This window comes from Cryptomeria japonica, chromosome 9 (genome assembly GCF_030272615.1).
Source record: "Cryptomeria japonica chromosome 9, Sugi_1.0, whole genome shotgun sequence".
NCBI lineage: Eukaryota > Viridiplantae > Streptophyta > Pinopsida > Cupressales > Cupressaceae > Cryptomeria > Cryptomeria japonica.
This window is the reverse complement of record NC_081413.1, coordinates 624,422,979-624,433,817: the sequence shown is the minus strand read 5'-3', so window position 1 is coordinate 624,433,817 and position 10,839 is coordinate 624,422,979. Positions and strand designations below refer to the sequence as shown.

The 10,839-nt window shown below is 35.9% G+C and overlaps 1 protein-coding gene across 1 annotated transcript; it reads left to right on the top strand.

Moving 5' to 3' along the window:
- Nucleotides 1–3,092: 3,092 nt before the first annotated feature.
- LOC131063671 (jasmonate-induced oxygenase 3-like) lies at nucleotides 3,093–3,707 on the top strand. The gene is made up of 2 exons (XM_059211847.1): nucleotides 3,093–3,335; nucleotides 3,516–3,707. Exons 1-2 carry the CDS (start codon nucleotides 3,093–3,095, stop codon nucleotides 3,705–3,707), a joined length of 435 nt encoding a protein of 144 aa, XP_059067830.1.
- Nucleotides 3,708–10,839: the final 7,132 nt, after the last annotated feature.

Here is a 10,839-nt window from a genome sequence, read left to right as displayed (position 1 = left end):
CTAGCCCAAAACACTCAATAATGGCCTTGGGAGAAATGTCCAGTAGGACATAGCCTTCTGTAGTCCTTACAACTAGTTTGGAGCATCATATGCATTTGCTAGCTCTCTTATGAGCATAGGCTGCACAAAAATGTTGGGCACCACCAATTTGCCAAGATTCAGTGTCCAGGGGTTGTATACTGGGATGGCCTTGTCTCTATTACCATAAAATGAATAGAAAATGTCCCATCCCATTTCCTTCATGAAGGCATTCTTACAACCTCCCTCTTTGTCAGTGAAAATAGTTCTAAAATGATCCTGCATTGTGGATCCCTCAAACAATTCTAGTAGGTCTTGGTACAGGCTCCTGGTCTATCTGGTTTTCCTTCATGCACTTTCTTCCAATTTTTGCTCAACCTCATGTTGCAGTTCTTCAGGGGTCATAGCCACAACAAGAGGATTACGAGGTTGTGCTGATGATTTCTCTGCTTGAGCTGATGATTCTCCTTTGGATTTCTTCTTGGAGTGCCTTGCAGGCTTGAGGGGCATTTCCTTGATTTGAGCAGCCTTTTTGGCTAGCTCCTCGAGGTTTTCATTTTGCGGGGTTTGCTTTTGAGGAATTGGGGCCTCCCCAACAGGTGGGTTAATTGTAGTAGAGGTGGGGGTTTCAATAGAGGCTTCTTCAGCTGAAATTTGCTTGGTGCTCCTCCTCTTTGGAGTGGGTTTTCTTGGTTGAGGAGCAGGATAGGGCTGAAGAATCACTATTAAAAACAATAGTGACAGTCTTCTGGACTATTTTTCCCTCTCTTAACGACTTTTTCCTTTGGAGGGGAGCTAGCTTCGGCCTCCTCAAATACTTGTGGGATGGTTTTAGGGCATTGTTGCACAGAAGGGACACACACAATTTATTGCATGGGGGAAACCATATCTATAGGTGCAACCTCAGTGATAGGAATTGATAAGATTGCTTCAGTTTTGTTGGATTTCTCAACAGGGATAGTAGGTTTCTCAGCAAGGGAAGCCATCTTAACACTTAAGACTGAGGAAAGACTTGGAAAGTAAATACAAGAGCAAAACCTATTGCTTTTAGGGCACACACATAGACAACTCAAAATATCACTACAATAGTCAGATAATGCACACAAGCAGGAAATAATCACTTACTAGTTTTCTCTTTGATTGAAATTGCTTGAAACCACGGTGGAATGCTAGAATTCATCTTTCTCCTCACTTTAGGACATTCTCAATTCTTTCTTGATGCAAGGTATGAAAGAATGCCAATGAATTCATTTATATTGAATAGAGGTAGTCATTGGAGCCAATTTGAGTCTCACCCATTGATCTAGCAATAGAAGGTCAGGTTTACTCGTTGACCTTCCCTCAATAGTGACATGACATCCTCATAAAGTCCCTTTTGTCACCTTAGGAATTCATACCTTCTGGAGAATCTTTAGCCGTCTCATCTTTCTGTGTGGGATAAGCTTCTATTATTGATTTCCCTTGTTTTGTTTATCTCGCGATGTCATTCACTCTTTCTTCTATCCTCGCAGGATAAGCTTTTATGTGTTTACTTTGGAAACCTTATCCCGTGTTGCTCCTAGCCCCACTTTTCGCCTTTTGCCTACAAGCCCTCTTCTTTGTGCTTTTATCACCTGCAGGATAAGCTTTTGAATTGGCCTTTCTTTATCCCGTAGCGTTTCTCTTATCCCCGTGGGAACGCGCGGTATAAGGGTTTCTCTTATTTTCCATTTATAATTCTTATCCCATCCCCATCATTGAGAAAGAAGAACACATCGAGGGATAAGACTTCCTCTATGATCTTTCAACATTCTTATCCCGCAATGCACCTTTGACTTTCACCATTGTTCTTGATCTTTGTTGACTTGCGGGATAATTCTTTTTGACCTTTTGCTTCAATATTTTCATATCCCACGACTCTTCTCTTATCGCCGTGGGGATGCGTGAGATAAGAAAAGCATTGCATCCTTCATTGTTGACATGTACCATGTTGCCTTGTAAGGCTATTCTGGTGGCTTGGAGACCCTGCACGATAAGACTCTCTTTGCAGTAAGTAAGCCCTTATCCCGCAGGCCTTTTACAGTGTTGTTGGTTCATTGTGGGATAAGCCTTCACCGCTTGCTTCCTTTGACCGCTCCTTATCCCATGGGCCTCTTTGCTCACCTTGTAGTTATTGCGGGATAAGGACTCCTTTGTAAGTATTTCTTTCTTCTTATCCTGTAGTGCCAGCCCATTGATGAAAATGTGTAGCCGGATAAGATGCACTCTTTGGATATTACCATTTCCTTATCCCGCGAGGTTGAAATTCATATTGAAACTACTCGTGGGATAAGGAATAGGGGGCACTTTCTTTTGAAATCTTATCCCGCGCGATTGAGTCACTTGGGGTCTGCACTTAAATGATCATTTAGAACATGTGGAAAACTTCATGGGTTAAGTGGTGGTGCACAAGGCCTTCCTAGGGAACTAAAGGACTTAAGACCCATGGTTTTTAACAATACTTATAAATATTTTGCATATCAAAATAACCTTTACAAACGGTAATTCCTAATGCAAGGGGACATCTACTATCATAAGTCAACAATGAGAAATAACATAGCCTAGGAGAGCTAAAAGGATAACCTAAGACAAAAATACAAACCTTAGGAACCCTAAAACCCTAACCTTGAGGAGACAGGCATTGCATAAAAATCAAAATTTTACCATATCCAACAAAGAGAAGGGGGAAGAATTTAAACGTGTACTTGTCACCAAAAACTGAGTCAAACTGGCTAGGACAGGGGTGCCATGCCCATGTCCTGATTCTGCAAACAAGAAGCTGCAACTGAGAGACTACAATCTTGATTTTCTGAGCCCTCAACATGCCAAATTTGACCTGAAAGTGGGGGGGAAAAGGGCGGCACGCTCCCTGTCCTGGGGTGGACAAGGGCGCCATGCCCCTATCATTGATGAGATTGGGACAATTCAGTTAGCCCTTGAGGATCACATTATGTCATATTATGATATATGTTGCAAGCAATACGTACAGTACTGTCTAAATGAAATCAAATCTATTCTAACAACTTTGTAATGGTATATGATTACAGGCCTAGAAAATGAAAGAATATTGCAATGGAGCTTTACAAGCGTGCAGAACTCTGCTATATGTTTTCTCTCAAAATTTGGATCTTCCTCCCAAATATCTGGAAGAATCTTTTGCAGGTGAAGAAGATATTGGCATATGTGTGAGGGTAAACTACTATCCAGTATGCCCACAACCAGACCTCACATTTGGTATCTCGCCTCACTCAGACGCTGGCGGCATTACCATTCTTCTGCAGAATGATGTTTCAGGTGATGTTTGAGGTCTCCAGGTTAGGAAGGTAGATTATTGGGTTCCTGTCCATCCTGTTCCTGATGCTCTGATAATAAACCTTGGTGATCAGATTGAGGTGGATGTTTCACCATTCCTTTTCTAGAATTCATGGCATGCATGCATATTCCTGACGCTTATATATTTCGCTCATTCTTTTATGCAGATATTAACAAATGGCATCTACAAAAGTGTGGAACACAGGAGTATTGTGAACGATACCAAGGAACGTATGTCAATAGTAATTTTCTGTAATCCAAGTGGAGACAAGAAAGTTGGGCCTGCCAAAGACCTGATAGATTCTTCCAATCCAGTAAAGTACAAATGTATGACGTTCATTGAGTACCACGGTCCGTAAAGGAAAGAGTTACCTTAACTCGAATAACTCATCCTCTTGAACATTTGACCAGGTCGTCTCCTCTAGTGTCGTTGTCATTCTTATAAAAAGAAAACACGTGTTTTTATAATAAAAGGGAGAGAGTTTACAGGTCAATAACATTGTATGTTTCTACATGTATTTTCTTCTAGCAGAGTGCCCTCAATGGAGTCATGGATTCCTCAGAAAAGTAACGGTTGAGTTAATTTCATCATATAAGATGAAACATTTAGCTTCTGTTGGAATAAATTAATTCCTCTACTTCGTATGAGAAGTGCATGAGGAGAACTACTTGTTATCCATAGAAATTGTTTAGAGATTGTTATTTGCATGGAGTTGTTTGTTATTTTTAGGGTTTGTTCTTTATGGAGTTGCAAGAAGTGATTGGATGCATGGAGTTGTTTGTTATTTTTAGGGTTTGTTCTTTATGGAGTTGCAAGAAGTGATTGGATGTTTTAAAGATTTTTATGTAGGGAAGTAATTTGTAAGTGTGGATTTCTGGATTAAATTATGTTAAGTGAATCAATATGTGTGATGGTTATGAACTTTTAATGTCATTATTATTGAAAATTCATTGGCAAAGTGTTTGACGTGTAAAGTGAAGTGAATTTCATGATTCTATAATGAGAGACAAACTGTTGGTAATGATATCTTGTCACTAACTTTAATCTAAGTAAAGTTCATCTTGTCTTAAGACTCTAATAAACGGGATCTCTATTAATTGAAAGCATCAAATTATAAGTTAATTAAAAAAAATTAAATAATTATATGTTTGTGTTAGTCAACAATAAAATATAAATATTATATAAAATGAAATGTGTATATGTACATTATAAATGAAGTTATAATATTTATATCTAAGATGAAGGCATGAGAAACAAGTGCTACGTAGTGGGAGTACTTTTCTTAATTTAGAAATAGGAATACTCACATATCATTTGAGTTATAATTGAAATTTATCATTTGAATTATAATTGAAATTTTAAAATATATTCATATTGTATCTTAAAATTATATGTATTGCAATTTGATTTTAATTTTAATTTTGAGAAATGAGATTGTATTAGAAACTGTTAAATCTATTATAATATTATATATATTTTTAAGAGCTTTGAAAGATCTGGACTAAATTAAATTTTTAAATTTATTTAATAAAATATTATAATTAAATTTACAATTCATTTAGAGATAAGATTTGGGTAAAATTAGGGTTATGTTTAAAATTAGTGTTAGGTAAGTCTTAGGTTAAATTTTTAGTTAATTTTATTATATAATTTAAATATTACTCTAATGAAAAGTTGAATTTAAGACTACTATTTATGATAAAGTTTACAATTTTAGGATAAAGCTTGGGGTAAGGATTAAAAGGTTATTTATCATAGAATATTATTATAAATATTAGAACTATATTACTAATTTATTGCATCAAATACTAAAATAATATTCTTAATTTATATATTTTTTTATATTATATATATATATTTATTTGTTTATATAAATCTTTAAAAGATTTATATAAATTCAGAGTGTAAATATTTTGTTAAGTAGTTTTAAGATAATTTGTTTAATACTTGTTTTGTGGATGTGTAAACTAATTTTGATAAGAAAATTTAAACATGCTAATACCTAAATATTATAAATTTTGCATCTTAACTTTATAAAGATTAAAAATATATATGAAAACAAAAAAAATCATAGTTCTAATTGGTGGAGAAACAATTGAATAATAGTATAGATATCTTAAATACATCTATTTAAAGAAATGAGTGTATAATTTTTTTATATGCTGTTTATTTAAATTTATTAAGTTTATAATTACTATTAATATTTTGACATGTGAATGGTTGTCAATTTTAAGTTAAAATATACAAGCCTCTATAATGGGTATCATATTTTCCAAGTTTTCCTTCTTAGTGGAAGGAAAATGTGAGCAACAAGGGGAGAAGAAGAAGAGAGTTGCGAGCAAAAGCTAAGGTAAGTGAAAGAAGTAGTGCCCATTACCAGGTTTCTTTTCTATTTTTTCTTATTTTTCTTATTGACATTTAGGGTTGTGAATTTGGTAAAAATGGTTTAAATTCCCTATCTTAATTTTTAGTAGCACTCAAATCTCCCTTCCAAATCACTTTTAGCGATATCATCGTTTGTTTGATGTCCAAAAATTTATTTGTCTTTTTTTCTAAGTAAATAAATCAATAAAAGTGTTTCTCATTAATGCTAACTGAAAGTCATTGATGAAATATTTTGGAATTATGTGAAATAATAGTTGATGAATGATAAATAACTTACTACTTACCACTAATTAGAAGAAGATTAGGTAGTGAACATTTTATCTTGATTGGAAAGAGATTTCATTAATTAAGTAGAAGATATAGGCCTACGATTGTTGTACCATCTGAAGTATTACTTCTAATAAATATCTCATTATATTCTATTAGTTAAAAAAAGAATGCATTAAAAGCTATCAACCTTTTACCAAACAACCATTTTGTACTCATAGTAGGCTAAAGTAAACAAATAGTTTATTTATCAAATCTGAATGTTGGATCTATTATGAGTTAGAACCTTATGATGAGCATTACCTCTTCTTGTTGGATCTAACAATCCTTTAGCCACATCTAGTGCATAGATAATAGCTTAACATGCATTTTTTGTCAGAAAAAAGTAAACTATCAAAAAGTCCCTTAATCAAGAACAAAACAACTTAAATTTACCCCTAGGGTTCTTAGGAACCATGGTCTTAATTATAGGAGCACTATTTTTTCATATGAAAATTGGAGATTGGAGAGACGGGAATAAACAATATAAATTTTGTAGTGAAACCATTAGATATAGAAGTTTGACTACTTATTCCCGAATAATGTTATTCCATGGAGATGTTTGAAACATATCTATTATTAAGAATAGATGACTCGAGAAAAGGGTTTGATAAGAGAATGGTCTCCATGGAATAAAAAAATGTGGGATTACTAAATTAAATTGGAATGTGAGAGGAGTATATGTGTGTGTGGGGTTAAATCAATTTTCATTTAAGTGTCTTAGAGAGGAGAAGTAAGTTCTCTCTTTTTGGGCAATGTAATTTTGGGGGCTTGCTATTGCTATGGTTTTGTCAAAAAGTGGAGATCCAAGCATTTTTGCAGAATGGGCACCACAGTGGATGGGCATCCATTGTCCGTGGTGGCCCAAGTGGGAAGCCCAACACTTTTGGTTGGACGTATTAGCAAAGGGGCATGTCGAGTTGGGATGCAACTTATGGCATGGTTTCTCAATTTGATTGGACTTGCTAGGAAGCTGCTTCTGGAAGGGATGGGAAGGGTTGCCCCTCCAATCATCGTCTTGAATGCCCATGTGGGTACTTCTCAGACTTTCAATCATCCACGGGTGGTATGTAGTTCTTGTGATAGGGAAAAGAGCTAAATGAAAATGAAAAATGGTGGAACTATTTTGGGGACCATTCGGTACTAGGGTTTTTTCAAAGCATGGAGACAAAGGCATGATGCGAAACAAGATGCCCCATGATTGGATGACCTTTGTTTGTGGAGGCCTACATTGGAAATACAATGCCTTTGTTTGGGCATTTAAGAAAAGTAGCATGTTGTCTAGTAGGGATTCTTCGTATGGAAGGGAGTTTGAATCTATTGTATGGGATCATAGAAATAAAAAGGCTACCACCACTAGAAGGGATAGGAAGGGTAACTCTCCCAAGTGTTGGACTGAAAGCCCTAATGGGATCTCCCTTTGCTTTGCATCTTCTTTTGGAGTTGGGTAGTGTTCCTGTGATAAGAAAAGGTAAGCAATGGGGCAATGAAGTCTAAAGAGGCAGTACTCTCCCCTCCAAAATTAGTTTGTGTGGTGCTTGCAAGTGGAGTTGAAGAGGAGGTGGAATATAATGAGAATATTTTTTCTGGAAGGATAACTTTGAACGAACCAACTTGTAAGGCTCGCAAACTCAACCAAAACCCTAGTACCAAAGGGTCCTTACACAACACCAAGTCAAGCAATGGTTCAATGCCACTAAACAATGCCTTGGGAGACTCAAGGGCTCCAATATGTCCACTTACAAACAACTAACACTCTCAAGTCTTGTGTGACGACACACACCTTTGCATCCATGAGTGGGATACTACTAGGCTTTAGGGGTTTGAATGGCCCACTTGACCAATTCAATACAACAACCCTTGGAGGGGTGTTCTCACAACACCTTGACACAAATGAAACAAGATTTCATCATTTAGAGCCACTGGAACATCAGTTTTGTCTCACCTGGCCACAAACAAAACCGGTTGTAATTAGGCCTCTATTTGAAGGAATTGAGTGATAACTTTTGACAGCTTGAGGATCTAGGAAAAAAATTATATTTTCAAATACCCTTTTGCGAGTTCTCAACAATATCTTAGTTTTTCAGTACCAATCCAACTTCCAGATATCCCAACCAATACTGCACTAACAAACCTAATAGGGCTATTAGGCCTATTTGACTGAACACCTATCACAAACTTTCTTGGTTCTCCTAAAAGATGACCATCCCTGAACATGAAATGTTGTGTCAAACTCAAAAATAGTCCTTTGTCACATTCAAACCCCTTTCTAGTGCTCTACCACTCAATTCTCTCACACTACACTCATCAAACTAGTTTGTCACATAGAGATGTTAGACCTAGGGTTAGTTCTTCATCCTCTTCGCCTTGTTCTATCCCCTTAATGGCTCTAGGAATTGAAATATGATATAGTGGCCTATCATCTCCTATAACGACAAAGTGTTCATTTAAGGATTGATAGGCCAAAACCCATTATTACAATCAAACCCTATGGGTTTGAGGGTTTTAGGCTACCCGATAGAGATGTGCTTCTAGAATGGAGAAGCTATAATTTCAAAGCTTCACACTAAATGCAAAACAAAGGTAAAAAAATATAGTTTTAGAATCTATGTGATTATCATTCTTGCCAATCCACCTTCAATATGCAATCAACATAAATTAGATGACTTCCTACATTTCCAACAGTTTCGATGTTTCAATTTTCTTCTCAAAATAATCAAATCAGAACACACTTACATCTTTTAGGGTTTGGGGTCCTTAAAGGTGTCACCTCAAATGAACACAACCTCCTCCAACCATTTTTCAAACTAAACTGACCATTTTAGAATCACGACTTACAAAAAGTGCAAAATTGTCATGACAACAAATTTACAATATGACCATTTTTGCATTACTCAACCAACTTATACTTCAGACTATCATAGTCCCCCAAAATGATTGGGTTACTTTCAACATTTTTCTAAACCATGACCTTTAACACATTGAAGTAGGTCCAAATAGACATGAAAGGAGCGTTGGAACCAGCTTTTACATTATTACATCAATTTGACCCATTTTTTCTCATTTGCATAATATTGACCAAATCAAGACCTTCATAGGATCATCTAGACAACTTGATTACATGAATGGTCAAATGACCTTATTAAAATGCTATTGGTCTAATTAGATCTTATTTGAAGCCATCTCAAACTCAAAATGTTCATATTTGATATAGGTCATTGGAATTAGGAGGTCCACTTGGTTCACTTGGTGCTCCTGCACCATACTCCTCCCCTTGAAAAATCTCCATGTCCCATGAGGGAATATCAACTCCATCCTTCTAAAAACTTACATGAAACTAATAAAAACTAGAATACAAAAACCAATAATTCCACAAAGGAACCCCAGCCAACATAGTACTTGGTGGATACCAAGAATCTTCAATGGGTGGTTCCCCTTGCACCTTCTTCTCCACTTCCTCAACCTCTGTTTGTTGTACCTGCTCCTTCTTACCTACAACATCAGATTTATCCTTCACCATGTCCTATACAAATGGACATAAAATTTAACCAACCATTATACCTTCACACAAATTATCATTTCCAACCCTTTTTACTCGTGACTTGGCTACCAACTCGTCATCCTCAAGAAATGTCTTCTTTCCAAACATGACTATTTTGTTCTTACCCTTGACACCATCATTCATTGGCCATACAGTGTACTTAACCCCATAATTTTCAATATTATAAGTGTTTCTCCTACCATCATAACTAGTATGGTTGTCATATTGCCAAGGTCTACCAAGTAAAATATGGTTACATTCCATGGGTAAAATGGCACATATAACACTCTCCTTATATTGACCTATCTGAAAATCAACCCTTGCTTGTTCATCATTGACACAAGAAACTCTATAAGGGTTATTATGAGGCAATCTTTCCAAATGTAACTTGTCAACCATTTCAGTAGAAACCATGTTATCAGTGGAACTAGAATCAACAACAAGAGTACACAGTTTACCTTTACATTGACACCTTGTTCTAAAGAGGATCTTTCTCTGGATGGGTTCAGGTTCTTGTGAGGTCTTCAAGATATGCTTCTTGATCATGAAACACTCACCAACTTCTGAATTGCATACAACTTTCCTTGAACTACTATCAAACTTCTCCTCTTGATAAAATAAAATCCTTTTGTCAACCTTAGATTACGATGAGGTTGTCTTTTTAGGATGACCATACTCATTACAATTATAACATCTTCCTAAAAATTGATTAGAATCTCTACCAAATCTACCTCTATTATTACCAAATACACCTCTAAAATCAGAAAATGATTGTTCTTTATCTTTTCTTGTATCACTTGATCCTCATGGGTCTGTGTTTGTGAAGGAAATGTACCTCTACCTCTGTTATTTCTGCTACCTCTTCCTCTTGTGGATTTCTCTTGCCTTCTTTTGACTTTCTCCTAAGCCCTGAGTGCCAATTGGAAATATTCTTCCACACTTTCAGGGTTCGCAATTACCAACTCATCTTGAATATTGAATCTAAGACCACCAAGGTACCTAGCCACCTTTTCAACTTCATCTTCATCCCTTCCTACTCTTATACTCGGCTTATAAAACTCATCAGTATATGCCTTCACATCTAAATCCCTGTATTTTAAACTTTTCATTTTCTTAAACATTTTAACTTCTTAGTCTCTAGGAAGATATTTACCTTTAAGTTTTGCAATCATCCTATCTCAAGATATGATCTTGGCTTTTCCTTTCTTTCTTCTTTCTTCTTGTTCATAATCCCACTATAGGAGACCATGTCCTTTCC